The sequence below is a fragment of the Abramis brama genome, assembly GCF_963993115.1.
Source record: "Abramis brama genome assembly, chromosome: 9".
In the NCBI taxonomy this organism is placed as follows: domain Eukaryota; kingdom Metazoa; phylum Chordata; class Actinopteri; order Cypriniformes; family Leuciscidae; genus Abramis; species Abramis brama.
In genome coordinates, this window is record NC_139971.1 from 14,443,712 (window position 1) to 14,467,384 (window position 23,673).

At 44.4% G+C, this 23,673-nt stretch overlaps 1 protein-coding gene across 9 annotated transcripts in view; it reads left to right on the forward strand.

Moving 5' to 3' along the window:
- dusp22a (dual specificity phosphatase 22a) overlaps nucleotides 1-23,673 on the forward strand; it is a 164,058-nt gene that overhangs the window by 63,038 nt on the left and 77,347 nt on the right. For 8 of the 9 annotated variants that reach the window (XM_084123521.1, XM_084123523.1, XM_084123516.1 and 5 more), the window contains 2 exons: nucleotides 18,975-19,049; nucleotides 21,406-21,577. In XM_084123521.1, coding sequence (XP_083979647.1) covers nucleotides 18,975-19,049; nucleotides 21,406-21,577 — 247 coding nt within the window. The remainder of the gene's footprint in view (nucleotides 1-18,974; nucleotides 19,050-21,405; nucleotides 21,578-23,673) is intronic. The other variant, XM_084123522.1, reaches the window with a different exon arrangement.

Consider the following 23,673-nt stretch of genomic DNA (forward strand, 5'->3'; position numbering starts at 1 on the left):
TTGTTACATTTGCGCTGTAGGTAAAAGTTGTGTTTGGAAATTCTGCCATTACAGCACCTGTTAGCAGAAACAAAAGATCTTTCCGTTTATACCTCACATTTTCTTTGGTTTGCACAAAAAGAAAGTCTCATGTAAAAAAAAATACATAGCATAATCTTAAATTAATTTCATCATTCTCAGATTTGAAATACAATAATATAGATTGTTTCAAAGCAGCCTACAGTGATAATAGGAAATTAAAGTAACAGAGATTGTTTTGGCTTTACATCAGCTCTAGAATAAAGTTATTGTCCAGCTAAATTTAGTTTTGATTAATTCACTTCCATTGTAAAGATCATTAGTTATTAACTAAGGGGCCGCTTACATGACACCGCTCTAACAGAAAACATGCTCTGGCCTGCTCATTTGCACAACAACAGTGCCTGGTGGCTTGAGAACGCAAACCATGAAATAGGTTCCAAGGTGCAAGCGTTGAAAAATGTTGAAAAACATTATAATCTCCACGTAAACTTCAAAAACGCAAATCTGTGAAAACGATGACGGCGTGCACATGTGTATTACGTGTTTAGTGTATAGGTATGCGTGTTTGACTATATATGTGTGCAGGCGGTGTAGTCTTTCTTTACAAATTGACCTCACCAAATTACTTGTCTGGCCCTAAAAATTGATAATACAGATTATTTTTTATTTTTTTTTTGTCGCTTCTGCGTATCATTGTGAACTGGAATAATTTTGAGAACGTTTTATCTGTACAGAGGTAAAGGGAAGAGAAGGAGGCCTTCACAGGGGAGAGACTATGTGATACTTCAGGACTGCGTTGTCGTCGTGTCCAGGTGCAGGTCCTTCATCAGATCTGGATAAGGCCTGGATCCGGTGGTAAACCTCGGGATAAATAGAGAGACTAATATTAGCGTAGATGCCATTCTTATTATGATGTAACGAGTACATCAGGATTTATGGGAAGTGTTCCCGGTTCCGGCTGACCTAATCTTGTCATGATGTGAGAACGAGGAAGCAATAGCAGGTGCAATAAACTCTTTATTTGAGACACAGATGAACATACAAGGCAACAACACTGGCGGGTGACGCAGGGACCTCGATGGTCAAACACGGGTGAGTCTGGGCTGGTGCTGAGTGAAGTGACGGTGATGGTGAATTCCGGCGTGAATGACGAACAGAACAGCGAACAGGAATCCAGGAACAAACACCACACGATCACAGAAACGGGAACAGGAACACAGGATCAGGACACCAGACAGCACAAGACTTCAACAACGATCTGACAATGGAGAGGAGAAAACGGTGAGTATTTATGGAAGTGATGATGAGTCGCAGCTGGCGCCGATGATGATTGCAGATTGATGAATGAGCATGATTGCTCCGGCCACACCCACAGATCCACGCGACACACACACACACATACACAAATAACAAATGCACGAGACAAAAAGAAAGCAATGCATTCGTGAACCGTGACAGTACCCCCCCCTCCTAGGAACGCCCAGACTCCCTTACCTGTCGATTGTAATCATCGATAAGGGAGTGATCCAGAATGTCTCTCGTAGGTACCCAACTCCTCTCCTCCGGACCGTAACCTTCCCAGTCCACCAAGTACTGGACTCCGCGTCCCCTCCGCCTAGAGTCCAGAATATGATTTACCGAATAAGTAGGTTCCCCATCTACGAGATGCGGCGGGGGAGGAACCGGGACTGGCGGGTTAATCGCTGATCGAAACACAGGCTTAATCTTGGATACATGGAAAACGGGGTGAATTCTCCTGTATGCTGGAGGAAGGTTGAGGCGGACTGCCACCGGACTAATGATCTTGGTGACAGTGAACGGGCCAATGAATTTGGGTGCGAGCTTATTAGAGACGGAACGGAGAGGAATATTCTTAGTAGAAAGCCACACTTTTTGACCAACGACGTATACGGGAGGCTTAGACCGGTGGCGATCGGCTTTAGCCTTGGTGCGCGACCTCACCTGGAGTAGAGTCTCACGGGCTCTAGTCCAGGTGCGGTGACACCTCTGGACAAAGGCGTGTGCGGAGGGGACCGCGACTTCGGACTCCAGACTGGGAAAGATAGGTGGCTGGTAACCTACACTACACTCAAACGGAGACAGGCCCGTGGATGACACTGGTAACGTATTGTGGGCGTACTCCACCATAGACAGTTGCTGACTCCAAAAGAAGGATTCCTGGATACCAAACACCGCAACATTCTTTCCAGATCCTGGTTGGCTCTCTCGGTCTGGCCATTGCTCTGGGGATGAAACCCTGAGGATAGACTGACAGTCGCGCCCAGTAATTTACAAAACTCTTGCCAAAATTTGGACACAAATTGGGGTCCTCTGTCGGAGACCACGTCAATCGGGAGGCCATGTAAACGAAAGACGTGATCTACGACGGTCACCGCTGTCTCCTTGGCTGAGGGTAATTTGGGCAAGGGAATAAAGTGAGTCGCCTTCGAGAACCGGTCCACCACGGTTAAAACTACCGTGTTGCCCTGAGAGGGCGGGAGGGCGGTAATAAAATCTAGTGCGATATGGGACCAGGGTCTCGAAGGGACAGGCAGCGGTTGGAGTAACCCATCTGGGGGTCGATTGGAAGACTTACCAATGGCACAAACCGAGCAAGCCAAAACAAAAATGTGAATGTCCCGGGCCATAAGTGGCCACCAGAATCGTTGCTTAACCAGAAAACTAGTACGGGTCACTCCTGGATGACAGGCTACGTTGGAACAATGCCCCCACTGAATAACGTCTGACCGTAATCCCTCCGGCACAAATAAACGGTTCGGTGGACAACCGACCGGGGGCGTTACCCCTTCTAAGGCCTTCTTGACCTTCGATTCGACCTCCCATGTGAGTGTGGAGACAAATAGGGTCTTGGGTAAAATGCACTTGGGAGTAACCAGGCTTTCGGAACGATCAAAAATGCGCGATAAAGAATCGGGTTTGATGTTTTTGGAACCCGGGCGGTACGAGAGAGTAAAATCAAAACGACCAAAAAAAAGTGCCCACCGAGCCTGCCTGGAGTTCAATCTTTTAGCGGACCTGATATATTCCAAATTCTTGTGATCGGTCCAGACGATAAAAGGTACCCCCGACCCTTCTAACCAGTGACGCCATTCCTCCAACGCTAACTTGACTGCCAACAACTCTCTGTTACCAATGTCATAGTTACGTTCGGCTGGGGACAAGCGATGGGATAAAAACGCGCAGGGATGCATCTTCTCGTCTGTGGAAGAACGTTGGGACAACACTGCACCTACCCCCACCTCTGACGCGTCGACCTCCACCACAAACTGACGTGAGGAATCAGGGGCTATCAGAATTGGGGCCGAAACAAAGCGGTCCTTCAGTTTGGCAAACCACCTGAACGTAGTTCTGGGGGAGGTCAAGGCAGTCAGAGGTGCGGCTAGTTGGCTGAAGTTACGAATAAAACGTCGGTAGAAGTTGGCGAATCCCAGAAACCTCTGCAGGGCCTTGCGGGAATCTGGGATTGGCCACTCCACCACAGCCTTAACCTTCTCAGGGTCCATACGTACTCCCTCAGACGAAATGATGTACCCAAGAAATGGAACCGACTGTGCGTGGAACTCGCATTTCTCCGCCTTGACAAAAAGCCCATTCTCTAGCAACCTCTGAAGCACTCGTCGGACGTGCTGCACATGTTCCTGGAGAGAAGAAGAAAAAATCAATATGTCATCCAGGTAGACATATATGAACTGATCGACCATATCTCGCAGCACGTCATTGATGAGGGCCTGGAAGACTGCTGGGGAGTTGGACAACCCGAAGGGCATGACCAAGTATTCAAAGTGACCCCTGGGGGTGTTAAAAGCAGTCTTCCATTCATCCCCCTCCCTGATGCGGACCAAATGATAAGCATTACGCAAGTCCAATTTCGTGAAGAGTGACGCTCCCTGCAACCTCTCGAAAGCTGAAGACATCAACGGCAAAGGATAAGTATTCTTTACCGTGATGTTGTTCAGCCCCTGGTAATCAATACAAGGTCGCAGAGATCCGTCCTTCTTCCCCACAAAAAAGAACCCCGCCCCCGCTGGAGAAGAGGAAGGGCGAATGAACTTCGTTGCTAGAGAATCAGAAATGTATTTCTCCATGGCCTCCCTTTCTGGAGCAGAAAGCGAATATAACTTGCCCTTAGGCAGAGATTTACCTGGCAATAAATCTATGGCACAGTCGTAGGGACGATGCGGAGGCAGAGAAGCAGCTCGAGACTTACTGAACACCTCCTTCAGGTCGTGGTACTCCGCGGGCACGTTAGACAAATCCACTGCTTTCTCCTGTAACACAGACATAGGAACAGACGAACAGGCAGACACAAGACAGGACTCATGACATTTAGTGCTCCACTCCGTAATGGACCTCCGGTGCCAGTCCACTCTAGGGTTGTGTTGAGTCAGCCAAGGATGTCCGAGTACTATGGGTGCAAGAGGTGAGTCCATGATGTAGAATGACAGAGTCTCTGAGTGGTTACCAGATGTGATGAGGGTAATGGGACCAGTAGATAGTGAAATCATAGGAAGCTCTTGACCATTGAGTGCGTGAACTGAAATGTCATGTGGGAGTGACTGAAGGGGAATCTGAAGGTTGTGTGCGAGAGTGCAGTCCATAAAGTTTCCTTCCGCCCCGGAGTCCAATAGTGCTTGACAGTCGTGTTGGCGTGTTGACCATCTTAGTCTTACCGGGAGGAGGGTAGATGTCGATGAGGTCTTCTCGGCGGAGATCCCACCCGATAGTAGCCTCACTGTTACTATCGGGCGTGGCCCTTTTACCGGACACGTGTTCGAAAAATGTCCAGCTCCGCCGCAGTAAAGGCAAAGGCCTTGGGACCTCCGCCTCTCCTTCTCCTCCCGGGAAAGCCGAGCTCGCCCTACCTGCATGGGCTCGGGATCGTAGGTAGGGCTGACCGCGTCCGTGCCGCTGGACCGCAGACTCTCCGCTCCTCCAAGAGCTCGACTGGAAAGGACGCATCGCTCGACTCTTGACAGTCTGGCATCAACTCGTAGTGCTAACTCAATCAGTCCATCCAAGGTAGTGGGCAGGTCCAGGGCGTAGATCTCCCTCTGGACGCGGTCAGCCAGCCCATGCAGGAACATGTCCCACTGCGCCTCGTCATTCCATTGGCACTCTGCCGCGAGAGTCCGGAATTCGATCGAATAGTCCGAAACTGACCTCTCTCCCTGGCGAAGTTCGGCGAGCACCCTCGCCGCCTCTCTACCGGCGACCGCACGGTCGAAGACTCGCTTCATGGCGGCGGAGAGTGCCTGGAACGACTCGCAGCATGGGTCCTGGTTTTCCCACACCGCCGTTCCCCAAAGTGCCGCTCTCCCAGTCAGCAGTGAAAGGACGAATGCGACCTTGGATCGCTCATTGTTGAAGGTTCTCGGTTGCAGTGCAAAGTGCATTGAGCATCCAGTCAGGAACGCTCGACAGAAACTGGGTTCTCCGGCATACCTCTCAGGCACAGGTAAGCGAGGTTCCGACTGGGAGAGAGGATCCGATGGTGTGGGAGGAACGGCCGGTGTGGGCGGCGCAGTGGGAGCTCGCAGTTGTTGAATTTGCTGGGTGAGCTCGGACACCTGCGCCACCAGAGCCTGAACAGCACGGCCAGTGTTGTTAAGCCCCTCCTCCTGGGCGTCCATGCGTTGAAGACTGCTGTTGACGAACGTCTCCATGGAAATCTGAGCTCCGCCTGCTGCTTCCATGCCATGGTCAGATCGTTCTGTCATGATGTGAGAACGAGGAAGCAATAGCAGGTGCAATAAACTCTTTATTTGAGACACAGATGAACATACAAGGCAACAACACTGGCGGGTGACGCAGGGACCTCGATGGTCAAACACGGGTGAGTCTGGGCTGGTGCTGAGTGAAGTGACGGTGATGGTGAATTCCGGCGTGAATGACGAACAGAACAGCGAACAGGAATCCAGGAACAAACACCACACGATCACAGAAACGGGAACAGGAACACAGGATCAGGACACCAGACAGCACAAGACTTCAACAACGATCTGACAATGGAGAGGAGAAAACGGTGAGTATTTATGGAAGTGATGATGAGTCGCAGCTGGCGCCGATGATGATTGCAGATTGATGAATGAGCATGATTGCTCCGGCCACACCCACAGATCCACGCGACACACACACACACATACACAAATAACAAATGCACGAGACAAAAAGAAAGCAATGCATTCGTGAACCGTGACAAATCTATGGAGCCTTACATTGAATTATAAAACTTGATAATGTGTTATATGTATGCTAGGTCAAAGAGATTTTTGTTTTTTTTTAGTCTAGATTTAAACTGACAGAGTGTGTCTGCTTCCCGGACAATGTTAGGAAAACTGTTCCAAAGTTTAGGTGCTAAATAGGAAAAGGATCTACCGCCAGCAGTCGATTTTGATATTCTAGGTATTATCAACTGGCCGGAATTTTGAGATCGCAATAGACGTGAATGACTATAATGCATTAAGAGCTCACTCAAGTACTGGGGACCTAAATCATTTAGTGCTTTGTAAGTAATCAGCAATATTTTAAAATGTATACGATGCTTAATAGGGAGGGATACTTCATGGTTCTGGTAAGAACTCTAGCTGCTGCTTTTTGGACCAGCTGTAGTTTATTATGTGTGCAAGGCAAACACCCATAAGAGCATTACAATAATCTAGCCTTGATGTCATGAACGCATGAACTAACATTTCCGCATTTGTCATTGAAAGCATATGTCGTAATTTAGATATATTTTTTAAGATGGAAGAATGCGGTTTTACAGATACTAGAAACGTTACTTTCAAATTAAAGATTAGTATCAAAGAGCATACCCAGGTTCCTAACCGACGATGAAGACTTGACAGAGCACCCATCAAGTGTTAGACAGTATTCTAGGTTATTACGTGAGGAAGTTTTTTGTCCAATAATTAGAATCTCTGTTTTTTTCAGAATTAAGTAGTAGGAAATTACTAGTCATCCAGTTTTTTATATCAGCTATGCATTCCGTTAATTTTGTATATTGGTAAGTTTCTTCAGGGCATGAAGAAATATAGAGCTGAGTATCATCAGCATAACAGTGAAAACTAATGCCATGCTTCCTAATAATATCTCCCAAAGGTAGCATGTACAGAGTGAACAGCAACGGTCCTAGTACTGAGCCTTGTGGTACTCCATACTGAACTTGTGATCAATAAGACATTACTGCTTTCATTCAGTAAAACATTCATTTACTGCTACAAACTGATGACGGTCAGATAAGTATGATTTAAACCATGCTAATGCAATTCCATTAATGCCAACATAATTTTCGAGTCTATTTAAAAGAATGTTGTGGTCAATGGTATCAAATGCAGCATTAAGATCAAGTAACACAAATAGAGAGATACAACCACGATCAGATGATAAGAGTAAATCATTTGTGACTCTGATGAGAGCTGTCTCAGTACTATGGTATGGTCTAAATCCTGAATGGAAATCCTCGCAGATACCATTTCTTTCTAAAAAGGAACATAGTTGTGAGGATACTGCCTTCTCTAGTATCTTTGACAGAAAAGGTAGATTCAAGATGGCCTGTAATTGACTAATTCTGTAGGATCAAGTTGCGTTTTTTTAACAAGCAGTTTAATAATAGCCAGCTTAAAAGTTTTTGGTACATATCCTAATGACAGAGAAGAATTAATGATATTAAGAAGAGGATCTATGACCTCTGGAAGCATCTCTTTCAATAGCTTAGTCGGTATAGGGTCTAACATACATGTTGTCGATTTAGATGATTTAACGAGTTTAGAAAATTCTTTCTCTCCTATAGCAATGAATGAATCGAATTTTTCCTCAGGGAGACTACAATGCACTGATGTGATACTGTAGTTGACGGTTGTATAATTATAACTTTCTCCCTAATATTATCAATCTTGTAAGTAAAGAAGTTCATAAAGTCATGTGGCATAGTTAGCTTGTGTCTTTAGCTGCAATGAGTTTCTAGACTCTAATGGTTTCCTTCTGACAAATGTCACAGATTCCCAATAGTGTGCACTCTAGCGAGTTCCGTTGATATGCAAAAGTACAGCAAAACCAATTGTTGGTGAGTGTGATGGCATTGGCTTTATGGTGTGTTCGAAACAGATCAAGCATAGTGGTCTGATGTGTCAACTTCTGGTTCAACCATTGGTAGGACGTTGGGGCAGGCCAATGGGGTCAAGGTTTAGCTTCGGCAGTTACGGTGTTTTCAAGTCATGTCAGAAGGAATGTATTTAACAGATAAAATGCACATGAACATCAGCACAACTCATAATTATGAGTTTTGGTAACTTTGGATTTTGTTAAGAGTTTTTGAGTTAGGTGCGTGATTTAGAGAGACTGATTTATCCATTGAGTCGTTTGAGAATCATTGAAAAATGTGGTAATGTGCAATGTATATTATGAGAAAATTAAACTGTTTTTTTTTTTTTTTTTTTTTTTTTTTTACTTTTGATGCATGTAAAACTGTTGTAGGAGATCTCAAAACAAAATTAGGAGCCTTGAAAATAGCATTAAAGGGGCACTTTAAAGTGTACCTAAAGTATACTTGCAATAGTTCCATTTTAGCACAATCAGATATACTTAAGTATATCTTTAGTTGGACCTCAGCACTATTTCCAGATAACTAAAGTGCATTAAGCACACAATTACTTTTACTTAGTTTTTAATTTAGCAGACTTTAAGTATACCAATTTAGTAGCCTGGAAATCCAGACCCAAATCTGAAAGATTAAGTGTCTGGCATCGAGTAATGAACATCGCCCATCTCGAGGATTTAAAAAACTCACTGCACGCAATTGGATAACACTACGACCAATCACAACAATATAGCAATGATTCTGACAGGTCAATTTAGCTCAAAAGGAATTATTAATTAATTTATAGGGAATTCGAAAGAATCACTTATTACGGCCATGCAAATGACTTGTCCAGCGTTCATTTGAACCGGCCGTAACTATCAGCTCTGCAGCGGATATAAATATCCAAACTATAGTGAAACACTATTTATTAGCAAGTTAACTTAGATCAGCAGTTTAAGACATTAAATTCATAAGCACATAACACAAGTAACTTTAAAATACTCTTTAAAATACAAACAAGACTTTATTGATTATTCTAACACATAAAATTAATATCTAACACAAACACACGCACATTCATACGAGTTGCAGAAAGAAAGAGAGTGAGGAAAGAAAGAGTTGAGTGAGATGATGAAATCCCAAGTTTCTATATGCACTTATAAGACATGACCTGAACGAACCATCAATCATTCATTTAACCCTTCTATCGTTTCTTAGGCGGGTTATTAAATCTATATCAATGCACCAGTTCAGCTTAAGAGTCTGGAGGCTACTTGCTTGTCTTTCCTTTTGGGGATTCCCTTTGTCTGCGTAAAAGGGGTTTCCCGGGTTCATTGGCTGGCGTCTCCTCCTGCCTGGATAGATGTCTGGGGCGGCCAATCACGTGGTGTGCTGGCGGATGGATAGTCTTTGGAGTTGGAAGCAGGCTTTGCAGTCGAATCGTGGACCGAAACTTTGCCGCAAAACTTAACTTAGAACCAAGACTCACAACGGAAAAGAAAAGAAAACTAAGAAAAGAAAGAAAATTGAGACGAGAGTTGTTAGATGGCTTGAATGAAGCTGTTTAACCCATCTTCTGATCTTGATTTGGGTTCTTTTGTCTGCTCGTCTACATGGTTACTCGTCTATCTGGTTACTCCGTCATGGCTTCTCCATGATCGTTTTTTGAATCTACTTTTTCTTTCTCTTCCCAAAGCTTTGTTCGGGTCCTAAGATTTTAAATTCAAATGTTTGTCCAGCCTCCTGGATGAGTTCTGACCAATCAGACACTGTCTTTATTTGAGAGGTGGCATTTTCTTCACTTCTCATCGTAAATCATGCGTTATCTGTGATCTCCTTACTCTCCAGCTCTAGCAGAGAGTACAGAGGCCACAGTTTAGACATCATTCCTATTATAAGAATACACAACATTTTACACAGATTTCAATCAAGCCATCTTTTGAATTAAGAACATATGATCGTACTGATAGGAAAGGATACACACTTTCATTCAAACATCTAATAGTTATAACAATTACATGACTTATATGGGATCTAAGCATAATAGACACACATATAGGTTGTAGACACAATATAGAATTATGTAGTTGCACGATGTTTGATTATAAATCCATCAATAATTGTTTTGGGATGATTTTATGTATTTTTATAGGTAAAGTCTCAGTCTCTGTGGTTCTCTTACGAGAGTACTCTCATGTTGCGTAAGTTTAGCTTATGCTACGGGAAAACTCCTTTTCTCGAGAATACTGAAGCAAAAAATTATCCTTAATTTTTAGAATGTAAAACGCATTTGCTGCAGCAGGCAGACATAGGCGAGACAGCTTGCGCGCCTATTGGCTGCTCTGCGGCAACTGCTGCAACCTATCAGTGCGTCAGACATGACGTCAGCACCAAAGAGAGGCTCGCCTCGCGCTGTCGTGATGGTCCGCCAAAAGGGGTGTGGCTCCAGCCTATAAAAACCCCTCGCCCAGGTTGCACAATGATTTCGTCCCCTTTCAGCGAGTGACTACACTTCGCTGGATCTCTGAGAGAAGAAGCCGCGCCATCGAATAGCATTCAGCGGGACGAGCTAGAGTTTTGAGGACGCCGGCTGGATATTCGCTGCCTTCACTCGCCGAACCTGCTGCGCTATCCGGCGCCCATATCCTTTTATCACTGCTCCGTGTGTGTTCGCCGCTGCGACACACACGTTTTCTCTCTAAAAGAGCCAGGCATTTCTAAATGCCTTCCATGTTCTGCGGCTCGTGCAGAGCCGTCCTCAGCGACGGGGGACCGCCACGTGCTGTGCGCTTCCTGCCTGGGTAAGGAACACGCGGACCACGCGCTCGCCGATGGCGGCTGCTGTGAATGCGAATCATTGCCTCTCTCGACCCTGCGGGCTCGACAGGCTTTGTTTTCCACCGAGTCCGCCTCAAAAATGTGGCGTTGATTCAAATGCCTCGTTCCAAGTGCACCCCGCGTGCACCGTGAGCTCGCGGCCAGCTTTCTTACGTACAGAAAGCGAACCCGCCCCTCGCGCCCTCCCGTTCATTATGAGCATTATGAGCGTTTTTTAAACATATGAGCCCACGCCTGTGCTACCCCGCGTGACTCACATGACACTCTCTTATATGCTCACGCTAACTGAAAGCTTAAGTCATTTCCCCCTGTGGCGAAATCTAAGGCTTTCGCACCAGAGACCCGTGTTCGAATCCTGGCGCTGGCGGCAGACAAAAATTATGCTGAGCTTGCGGCCAGCTTTCTTACATACAGAAAGTGAACCCGCTCCTCGCGCCCTCCCGTTCATATGGCGGGGCTCGAGCATTATAAGCGTTTTAAACATATGAGTCCACGCCGGTGCTACCCTGCGTGACTCGCATGACGCTCTCTTATATGCTCACGCTAACTGAAAGCTTATGTCATTTCCCCCTGTGGCTCAGTGGTGAAGTCTAAGGCTTTCGTGCCAGAGACCCGTGTTCAATCCCGGTGCTGGCGGCAGACAAAAATTATGCTGAGCTCGCGGCCAGCTTTCTTACATACAGAAAGCGAACCCGCCCCTCGCGCCCTCCTGTTCAAATGGCGGGCTCGAGTATTTTGAGCGTTTTAAACATATGAGCCCACGCCGGTGCACCCCGTGTGACTCACATGACGCTCTCTGATATGCTCACGCTAACTGAAAGCTTACGTCATTTCCCCCCTGTGGTGAAATCTAGGCTTTCGCGCCAGAGACCCGTGTTCGATCCCGGCTCTGGCGGCAGATGTGAATTATACTACTTGAGCCTCCTAAGTCTTCCTAGCCCCCCTAGGAAGGCGCCGATGGCTAAGTCCCGCTGCGGCCGGACCGCCATCGAAATCGGCACGACCCGCTCTCTCAGAGGCGATTCGAAGTGTGTATTCAGCAGCCAACTAGTCAGTTCCTCAACTTGCTCTCCTGCACACAAAACCCGTTCTCACGGCCACCCACATAAATCTCAAAAGAGCATTATGTCTGGTCATATTCCGGCTCAGGCCGAAGGTGTTTTGAATGTAGGAAAGGTGCCCACTGCCCAGTGCCCATCCCTGCACACAAACACTACCCTCTCTGTGTGTCACACTCATCCAGGGTTGAAAACAATAAAGCTGGCTCAGGCCGCTCGACCGCTAAGTGTAGGAGAAGTGCCCACTCCCCAGTGTTCACCCCTACACACAAGCACTACCCACGCAGTGTCTCACACCACCACAGGGTCCATATCAGTCAAACCGGCTCATGCTGTTCATATTTTAAGTGTAGGAAATGTGCCCGCTGTACAGCGCCCACCCCTGCCTATCAAAATGACTGTATCTGCGCTACGCACACATATGCTGGTAGTGTCTCGAGTGCAGATCACGTGTCTGCCTCTCAGCGCACACACTTTGTGGAAAGCTCTCTGTGCCTCGCGCCGCGAACCCACAGAGCTGTGCCTGTAATAAAGCATCTCCCCGTTTATACGGTCAGGGTGCTAGTTACAGAGCCACTGCACGAAGTGCCTTCTGCCCCATTTGAAATGAGCATGATGAACGAAGTGCGTCATCATGGCCGGGTCTCCGGGTCCCCTTATCCGAGCGACCGGAGCCCAGATTTCATTCTACCCCTGGCCATTCACGCGAAAGCATGGGAATTGATCCCAGGGGTCTCAAAATGGGTGCTAAAGACAGTGAAACAGGGCTACTCGCTACAATTTGCTCGCAGACCGCCGCGCTTCACAGCCCGGGTCGAAACTTCGGTGAATCAGGAAGTAGCACACCTACTTCGCACCGAAATAGCGAATTTGCTGAGGAAAGGGGTAGTGGAGACCGTCCCCTTTTACAGCTGTTACTTCTTAGTACCAAAGAAGGATGGTGGGCTCCGCCCTATACTAGATCTCAGACGTTTGAACAAAGCGCTGATGACGCACTCGTTCAAAATGATCACAACCAGACAAATCCTCTCTCGAATTTGACCGGGGGACTGGTTTATATCAGTGGATCTGAAAGATGCTTATTTTCAGATCCAAATAGCAGCCTGACACAGGTCGTTCTTGAGATTCGCCTTTGAGGGCCAGGCTTATCAATACACCGTCCTCCCCTTCGGCCTGTCTTTAGCACCTCATACATTACGAAGTGCATGGACGCGGCGCTCGGGCCCCTCAGACGACGGGGCGTGAGAGTCCTGAACTATCTGGACGACTGGCTAATTATAGCCCAGTCAAAGGAGGAACTGGTGTTACACAAAGCAATTACTGCTGGCCCATCTGGAACAGCTGGGTCTCAGAGTCAACTGGGCCAAAAGTATTCTATCCCCCAGCCAGGAAATATCTTTTTTGGGGATAGAGTTGGACTCCAGATCTATGGTGGCGTGCCTGATGTGAGAACGCGCGGCAGCGATCCAGCGCCTAGCAGCGACATTCACTGTAGGGAAGAATCGCCCCCTCAGAATGTTTCAGAGGATAATGGGTCTCATGGCCTCAGCCTCGACGGTGTTGCGGCTGGGTCTGCTACACATGCGCCCTTTTCAGCTGTGGCTGAGACTGCGTGTGCCAGCGCGAGCGTGGACATCAAAGTAGTCTCGACAGATGCTTCCAACACGGGTTGGGGTGCCCTATACGAAGGGAGACCTTCAATGGGCCTGTGGTCAGACGCGGAGAAGCGTCTACACATAAACTGTCTAGAGATGAAAGCGGTCGAAAACGCCCTTCAGTTTTTCCTCCCCTCATTGAGGAGAGCGGCGCATGTGCCGGGCGTCCTGAACGTGGGCCCAGATATGCTATCCAGGGGAGTGAGCCCCTGCACCCCCTGACGGTGCAAAACATCTGGGACATTTTCGGCAGAGCAGAGGTAGACCTGTTCGCGTTGCAAACCAATGCTCACTGCCCAATGTTCTTTTAGAAAGAAAGAGACGCGCTGGCTCTAAACTGGCCCAGGCGTCCTCTCTATGCGTTTCCTCAGGTCGCCTTGTTACCACAGATAATCAAGCGAGTCAGGGAGAGCAAATGCTCGATACTCCTCGTAGCTCCGCTATGGGAGAATCAAGTCTGGTTCCCAGAACTGATGGAACTGGGGAACATAGCTTCATGGCCGATTCCGCTGAGGAAGGACCTGTTGTCCCAGGCCCAGGGCGCAATTTGGCACCCATACCCCGAGCTGTGGGCCCTACATGTGTGGGCGATCAACTATCACCATTTCACCTCCCTGAGGGAGTGCTGAACACGATCACAGAGGCTAGAGCTCCGTCTACTGGACGGCTCTATGCGTCCAAATGGTCAGTGTTCGCTGAATGGTGCTCAGCTCATGACTTAAACCCGCTAGATGGTGAGGTAACGGTGGTGCTTTTTTTCCTACAAGAACTGTTGGACTGCGGGAGAACCCCATCCACGCTCAAGGTGTATGTGGCGGCCATAGCGGCTTTCACGAAGCCTGTGAGTGGCCTGTCGCTGGGAAAGAATGACCTCATAATCCGTTTCCTCAGGCGAGCTAGGAAGCTGAACCCTCCTCGGCCACCCTCGGTTCCAGCTTGGGACCTTTCCACGGTCCTAGAGGCCATGACAGGTGGACCATTCGAACCATTACACGCGGTGGAGCTAAAGTACCTGTCATTCAAAACCGCTTTTCTGCTGGCACTAGCCTCAATAAAATGGGTGGGCGTACCAGTAAGGGCTTTAAGGATTTATGTGGAGCTGCCTTTAGGCAAACGGAGCAGCTTTTCGTTTCGTTTGGTGGCCGTGTCAAAGGGCTAGCCATCTCGAAACAGACCCTGTCCAGATGGATAGTAGACACTATTGCTTCAGCTTATGTGTCCAAGGGCCTGGATTGCCCCTTGGGGGTTAGGGCCCACTTGACTAGAGGTATGGCCTCGTCGTGGGCATGGTCAAGTGGGGTCTCACTTCATGACATTTGTATGGCAGCAGGCTGGGCCTTGTTGTCTACATTTGTAAGGTTTTATAACCTGGAAGTAACCGTCTTACAGGCCAGACTGTTCTCAGTCTGATTATGCTATATTAACATTGTCTACCCAACTCAGTTTGATTAGACTGTTGATATGCTGCAACGTCCTGTGGGCTTATGCAGTTTTAAGGTGGTCATACTGCCTTAACTGTATATATATATGTGTATGCACCTGCACCTATCTCATAACAGTGAGTCATCCCGCCCTGTTCTGCCGTTGCGATCACTTCACTTTTACATGAGCCCCGGGCTACTGCCCTTGGGACATAAGTGTTGGAAACTCAGCACGCACGGCGCTTTACATAGGGTTCCCGTAGCGTAAGCTAAACTTACGCAACACGAGAGTACTCTCGTAAGAGAACGACACTCAGTTACTAATGTAACCTCGGTTTTCTCTAGAGAGGGAACGAGTGTTGCGTAGCCTGCCGTGCTTGTGCTGCACTTTGGTTTCACTTCCAGTCGACTGAAATCATTGTGCAACCTGGGCGAGGGGTTTTTATAGGCTGAAGCCACACCCCTTTTGGCGGGCCATGACGACAGCGCGAGACGAGCCTCTCTTTGGCGCTGACGTCATGTCTGACGCACTGATAGGTTGCAGCAGTTGCCGCAGAGCAGCCAATAGGCGCGCGAGCTGTCTCGCCTATGTCTGCCTGCTGCAGCAAATGCGTTTTACATTCTAAAAATTAAGGATCATTTTTTGCTTCAATATTCTCGAGAAAAGGAGTTTTCCCGTAGCGTAAGCTAAACTTATGCAACACTTGTTCCCTCTCTAGAGAGAACCGAGGTTATGTTAGTAACCGAGTGTCGTTTTAAGAGATTTCACACCCTGGGGTCATTCAGAGGTCCCTAAGAAGAAGGAGGTCTGTTTTGTATATCTGTCATGGGATCAAGCAACCTCTGCCGTTATCTTGGTCGGACCCTGAGCTTTGCCATCTCTGAACCAATCAGTCTTTTCCAAACCATCTAACATTGACAACGTTCTTCCTTTAGTTGCTTGCATGGCCATAAAGTTCTTAACGTAGACTGGCTGGAGCCTGGAGTTTATGGTTCTGGATTGGTGATTTGGGGTCTGACGTGTTGAGTTCTGTGTGGAATTATGTTTGAATAAATCACCTGGAAGATTAATTTGTGTTTGGTTTGCCCTCAAACCCTACAGACTCTTGCCGTATCCGGTCGGCAAAACAGCAAAAACGTCCTTCTTGCAAAGGAACGATTCAAGCACCATCTTCTGTTCCTCTTTTATATAAAAAGCCAAGTCTAACTCGTTCATTGTAGTGGCCAAGGCCGTTTCAAACAACTGGTATTCATCCATAGCCCTCTTGCAATGTTTACTAATGACTTTGACGTCGCAGCGCTGTCGTCATCTCATCTCTGGCCCGCCTATATCAGATAACCCGATGTGATTGGTGCAGCTCGGATACAAGGACATATTTAATGAGCATCATTATTTGATGCCAGAGTAACTCACTGAGCAAATTCAACTCTGGATTTCCAGGGTACCAATTTAGTATACCAAAAGTACAATTGCAGGGTATTTATATTAAGTACATAAATATGTAATTATATTTGTAGTATACTTAGAATAAAATAAATGTATTTCAAATGCATTTTAGTATATTTATTTTTCACTAAGGTACTGTATGTAGGGTAGGATATGATTTGATTTAAAAAGTCTATGGACAATTCTACCAATAACATCCAGAACCATCCATGTTCAGCATCCAGAACAAATAAATATACCATTTCCCTTTATTTTATACCGGATCAAAACTGTTTTTGAGATTTCAGAAAGCATTCATGTGTTATTAAGACATCTGTTTTGACTCTTTCCCCGCCATTTGTGAAATTTTCCAACATTTATGAGACAACGCTTATTCGTTTGTTTTGTAGGGTACATCGTCGGGGAAAATAATGTTATAATCTCCTTTGCTGTAGAGAAAGATGCTACATGTTACACTTGGAAAGTAACCGTGAAGACATTGAATTAAACATAAACGCAGTTTTAGTGTCTTAATCAGCTTTTCCTCATTTACAAATTAATTTATCAAATAAATTTGTAAAGCATGTAGAATTTTTCTACAATATTCACTCATGACAGTAAAATAGGGCATTCTAAGTCAATCTACTGCAGTATTTCCTCTCTCAATCTGTAGAAAATGTGGTTAACACCCACTCATGCTTGAACAAAAACAAATACCGTCATATACCATGAAACCGGTATAATTTTGAAAAATACCGTGATATATATTTTTGGTCATACTGCCCAGCACTACAGCAGATGGAGATCATGCAATTCCTGCAGTTCCCGGATGTTGAATTTTCAGCCGAATTTTAAACACTGAATTTGTGGAAGCGAATTTGTAAAGCGAAATAAAACTGACCGAAAATTGACTGTCGAATATTATAGGTTGTATTTTTAAAAACAGACTGAATATTTTAGTGAAGTGAAGTCTGAAAGGCGAATGTGGGTTATTGAATTTTTTTATAATGAAAATATCTGAAATGTTTTGAATTGAAATATTCACAGCTTAAATACAACCATGTTGAATTTCAGACCCTAAAAATGCAAGCCCTTTAGAGCAATTCAACATGCTTTAGTTTCAAATACATTTGTCATTATTTTTTCTTCCATACATAAGCATCATAAAACACCTGAATGACATTCTAACATCTTAATGTTTTACAGTAGCAAATGCTCTAAACATGACATTTTCCAAATGAAAACACATTTGACAAATGTCTGGATGGTGTATGTGTGCTCATGAGATACTGGCCCCTGATGCAATCCTTAGGGAAGGAAACTGCACTGGCCACTAGGACTATTAAAAGCCCCTCTGTCACAATCCCACAGCTTTAAAATAAGGATAACGGTCAATCTGCCTGTTTCATCACACACAAGTCCTTTTTCCAATGGGGTGGCCTCACACACTGGCAAAACTGAGCTTGGGTATGTTTTTAGTGAAAAGTTAAAGTTAGAATCACAAAAAGTTAGAATCAGATGTTAGAATCACATAGTATGAATAGCCTATATCTGGTAGTCACACTGTTTTAATGACATGTCATGTGGTATAGGAATCTGCAAGAGTAATAGTGCTTCAAAGTCTCTTTCTCATTTTCTGCTATTGGTTAAAATCAATCTGCAGTTTGTCTGATATTAAGAGCATGGCAATAACATGGAAAACGTTAAAACCATCGAGGAACTTCTCTTTGCAATTAAAACACAAAGTATATAAATCATAGTGGTTAATGCCATTTATTATGTGCATTATCAGTAGATCAGTTTGTTTAATAAATATGACATAAATACCATACATATGACAATTTATACAATGAAAAAGGTGCTTCATGTTTTTAAGTCAAAATTATTTAATGTTACTGAATCACCAACAAAACATGTTTACAGTGTAGGACAACATTCTAAACACAATATTGATTTGAATTGCATATGTTGCCCTACACACACACACACACACACACACACACACACATATGGTTTTGCAGTCCTTCATTGCTTAGCTTTATTGGGAAATCAGCTTTTATTTGGAGAACAGTTTGCCAGTTTTTGCAATCTCATGTTTCCCAATCATACCTGAATTTGCGGGTTTTCAAGCTGCTGGAAAACCGTAATGACTCACCCAAACAGTTATGTGCTAAAATTCATAATGTTCTTCCCTAGAACTATCTTGAGAAATGCCAAAACAATCATAAAATCAACCTTTTAAATTTAGAAACAACTGGACATGTAGTTAGGTATCCTATGTCAGTCTACTTTTTAATACACAATATAAAAAAATATATATAAAAAATAAATAAATAAATATATATATATATATATATATATATATATATATATATATATATATATATATATATATATATATCTGTGATAACTTTAGCGTTTTGATGCAGCTAATGCCACTTTCTTGTGTCTTGTCAGGTCTCAACATTTCAAAGAGTCCATACGCTTTATCCATGAGTGTCGACTTAATGGAGGGTCATGTCTAGTTCATTGGTAGGTTTTATATTTGTATGGTATTATGGGTATTTTGATACGTGGTATGGTGTGAGCTGATTCAGCAGGCATTTATAAAGGTTACAGGAGCTTTAGGGCAACCATGGTTTAACTGTAACATCTTGTTTGGCTTGCATCATTCAGCTTTTTTCCTTTACCAGTATTACAGTCTAGACAGGCCATTGTGCCCTTATGCTTATATATATATATATATATATATATATATACAGACCCTTTCCAAAAAATTAGAATATCATGGAAAAGTTTATTTATTTCCATAATTCCATTCAAAACGTTAAACTTCCATAGATTATAGATTCAGGGCCCACAACTTAAACGATTTCAAGTATTTAGTTGTTTATTTGTACATAATTTGGGCTTCCAGCTCATAAAACCCACGAAAACAGGATTTCAAAAAATTAGAATATTACATGAAATCACACAGTAATTACACAGTGATACCATGGTCATTGAACCAGGTTTTGGTTATTTTGGCAGTGTGGGCAGGTGCAAATCCTGCTGGAAAATGAAGGAAGCATGAAGTGCTCTGAAAATGTCCTGGTAGACGGCTGCGTTGACTCTGGATTTAATAAAGCACAGTGGACCAAAGTCCTCTTTTCTGATGAGAGCAAATTTTGCATCTCATTTGGAAACCAAGGTCCCAGAGTCTGGAGGAAGAATGGAGAGGCACACAATCCAAGATGCTTGAAGTCCAGTGTGAAGTTTCCACAGTCTGTGTTGGTTTGGGGAGCCATGTCATCGGCTGGTGTTGGTCCACTGTGCTGTCCACTCAACGCAGCCGTCTACCAGGACATTTTCAGAGCACTTCATGCTTCCTTCAGCAGACAAGCTTTATGGAGATGCTGACTTCATTTTCCAGCAGGATTTGCACCTGCCCACACTGCCAAAATAACCAAAACCTGGTTCAATGACCATGGTATCACTGTGTAATTACTGTGTGATTTCATGTACTATTCTAATTTTTTGAAATCCTGTTTTCGTGGGTTTTATGAGCTGGAAGCCCAAATTATGTACAAATAAACAACTAAATACTTGAAATCGTTTAAGTTGTGGGCCTTGAATCTATAATTCTATGGAAGTTTAACGTTTTGAATGGAATTATGGAAATAAATTTGCCTGACTTCGTCATACTCATATTCTAGTCAGAATGTGAGTCTGATACTGCTCCATAGGGCTTTAATTATGAGGCGTGTCTTAACCGAACCAGGAAAAAAAAACAAAAAAACTCTGCACTCAATTGGATAGACCTACAACCAATCAGAGCAACGCAGTAAGTGACGTATGTTGAGCGAAGCATAGTTGTCAACAGAGCTCAACAGCACACACGCAGGAAGAAGTAGTAAAGTAATGAGTAAAGTAATAATAAAGCACTCCATGAGTGCGACCAAAGGAGACGGCAGTGGCTCAGTGGTTCATGTAGATTGTCTACAAACCGAAAGGTTGGTGGTTCAATCCCCGGTTCCACTTGACCAAGTGTCGAGGTGTCCATGAGCAAGACACCTAACCCCAGCTGCTCCCGATGAGCTGGATGGCGCCTTGCATGGCTGACACCGCCGTCGGTGTATGAATGAGTGAGTGAATGGGTGAATGTGAGGCAATGTAAAGCGCTTTGGTGGCCATAGGTCTGTGAAAGCGCTATATAAATGCAGTCCATTTACCATTTATTTATATGAGTGCGACCAAAGGAGAAACCACAATGACCACAGGGTTTTCATTGCGTCCCATCTTCTTAGCGACCATCGGAGTCAGCTGATAAATTAAACTTTTGCCGAATCCCGTAGGAAGGACGGCAAACACATCTTTCCGATCGACAAATGCCTTGATTGCGGTTCTCTGTTCGTCTTTTAAAATTAATGCGCTGTCGATTTCTTTTATAACAGACGCGATAGCGGAATCTAAACATCTCAATTCTCCTGCTGCAGTCATCTTTGTTGAAAACCAATTCAACCCAAGCGCTCTTTGGTGACGTGGGTGATTACGTAACCGCAGATCATCTGTCCATCTGGCAATTTGATTGGCTCGGCCTTCTGGGAGCTGAGCATAATTACTTCTCAACGGATCGAGTCCAGACCGAACTTCCCGACCAAAAAATGTTGTGGGCGGGGTTCGGGCTGGCACCCAGGCTAGAAATAAATAAACTTTTCCTTGATATTCTAATTTTTTGGAAAGGGTCTGTATATATATATATATATATATATATATATATATATATATATAAGTTATACTACAGTCTGTGTAAATGAACATGATCCCAATGCCAAACAATGTGTCATTCATTATAATTAATGCTCTTCCATGTTCAAACTCAACCTCACAAACCCTTTTCCTGCTACAGTCTTGCTGGGGTGTCTCGCAGTACCACCGTGGTGGTGGCTTACCTCATGACTGTCACCAGCTATGGCTGGGAAGAGTGTCTTACTGCAGTGAAGGCTGTGCGCTCCTTTGTGGGCCCAAACTATGGCTTCCAGCAGCAGCTGCAGGAGTTCCAGATGAAACAGGTGTCAGAGGTACATTCAGCATTTCATAGACAGATTCTGTCTGGGCACAGCTTCCAATCAGAGTTTGATATTTTGAAGTGCCAAACATATGAGTAAAGATATAAATATAATCTGTATTTTTTCATGTCAGTCTACACCAGTATTTCTCAAGCGGTCACAAGACCATTTTGAGTTGGTTGAAGTGTGTGTAGTCAAAGAAACAACAACACACAACTTAATTCTAATTGTTTTTTTCTGATGCAAGATTTTATTTTGAAAGACGTGCATGAAAGCTGTTGTTTTTTCTGTCAGATGCAATTAAAGTAAAAAGTGCCTGAGAATTGTTTTTATTTTTGTTACTTAAAGGGGTGGTTGAATATGATTTCACTTTTCTAACTTTAGTTAGTGTGTAATGTTGCTGTTTGAGCATAAACAACATCTGCAAAGCTACAACGCTCAAAGTTCAAAGCAAAGGGAGATATTTTCTTTTAAAGAAATTGCTTTTTAAGGACTACAACAAACGGCTGGTAAGGACTACACAACATTCCTCCCAGGTTAGTGACATCACTAACCCTAAAATTTACATAAACCTGCCCCCAGGAACGCGATTTATAGATTATCAAGACAGAATATGCTAATCAATGACTAGAAGATAACTACACATAAGCTACATAAATTCACCAACTAACCATTCAGAAATGTGTTGTCTACATGTTGTCACTTCTTCTTGAGTCTCTCCATCATTGTCTGACTCCGGTTTGAACATAAAAGGCTAAAGGTTTTTTACATTTTCAGTGCATGTCTGTGTGAGGTAAAAGGACACAACCTCTTGAAGCTCCATCCTCTGTGCTGGGAGCAGCAGCTCATTTGCATTTAAAGGAACAGACACAAAAAACGGTGCGTTTTTGCTCACCCTCAAAAAGTGACAACTTTAACATGCTGTATAAACATATCTGTGGGGTATTTTGAGCTAAAATTTCACATACACACTCTGGGGACATCAACGACTTATTTTACATCTTGTGAAAAGGGCATTATACCACCCCTTTAAAAGTAAGTTACATATAAAAAAATATAGCTGCGAGCAGCGATTGCGGGCCCAAGCCGGTGGCACCGCCACCCTGGTGCCTTTAGTTACACTAAAGCCACCGGGGTGGCGGTGTCACCGGCTTGGGCCCTCCATCGCTGCTCGCAGCTATATTTATATATATATATATATATATACATTATATATATGTAACAAAATATATATATATATATATATATATGGTGTGCGTCCACGGCGAGGAACGGGCAGAGAAGAGCGAACGTTTTTTAGTTCATTCCTACTTCCATAGGAATTCATTGAAAACGCTCGCTCTGCACCATTATCCATGTCAGGCGGTCAAAAGCATTTTGAAAGTGACACACTTCCTGCTGCCAGTTGGTGACGCTATAACTTTGACTCACAATAGTTACATCCATCTGATCGGCCTGCTGAAGCACAAACACACTGCTGAAGTTTCATCAAGATCAGTTAACGTATGCAGAAGTTATACCACTTCGTGTTTCTCTTTTCTCACCATAAATTCGTTTCCTCGCCACGACCAAACCGTTCGAGATATCAAAAATCAGTCCGCAATTTAGCATCCTCAATGTCTTGACTTCATGCGGACCGAGTTTGGAGGCGATTGGATGAATTCTCTAGGAAGAGGACATCAAATTCCACAGCATGCGTTTTTCAAACAACCCATAATAGCCGACTTCCTGTTGGGCTGGCGTAAAACTTGACCAGGGAAAGTTGTTCGGCCCGATGAGATCTATATGTGTACCGAGTTTCATATTAATTCATGCAAGCGTGTTTGATATATGGACCAAGTTTTCAGACCCCGTTCAAGGGGGCGCTGTTGAGCCCCCCTGCCACGCCCATTTCTGAAACTTTTCACATGTCTACTGGCTAATAAATGTGATGTGTCTGTCGAGTTTCATCCAATTTCAAGCATGCTAAGAGTCTTAAAAGCATCCGAAAAGAATATTAAAGTTTGATGCGTTGCCACGGCAACAGTATCTAAGATATCAATAATCCTTCCACAGGTCTACATCTGCCGTGTGTTTACATTATACACATAAAATTTGAAGCAAATCGG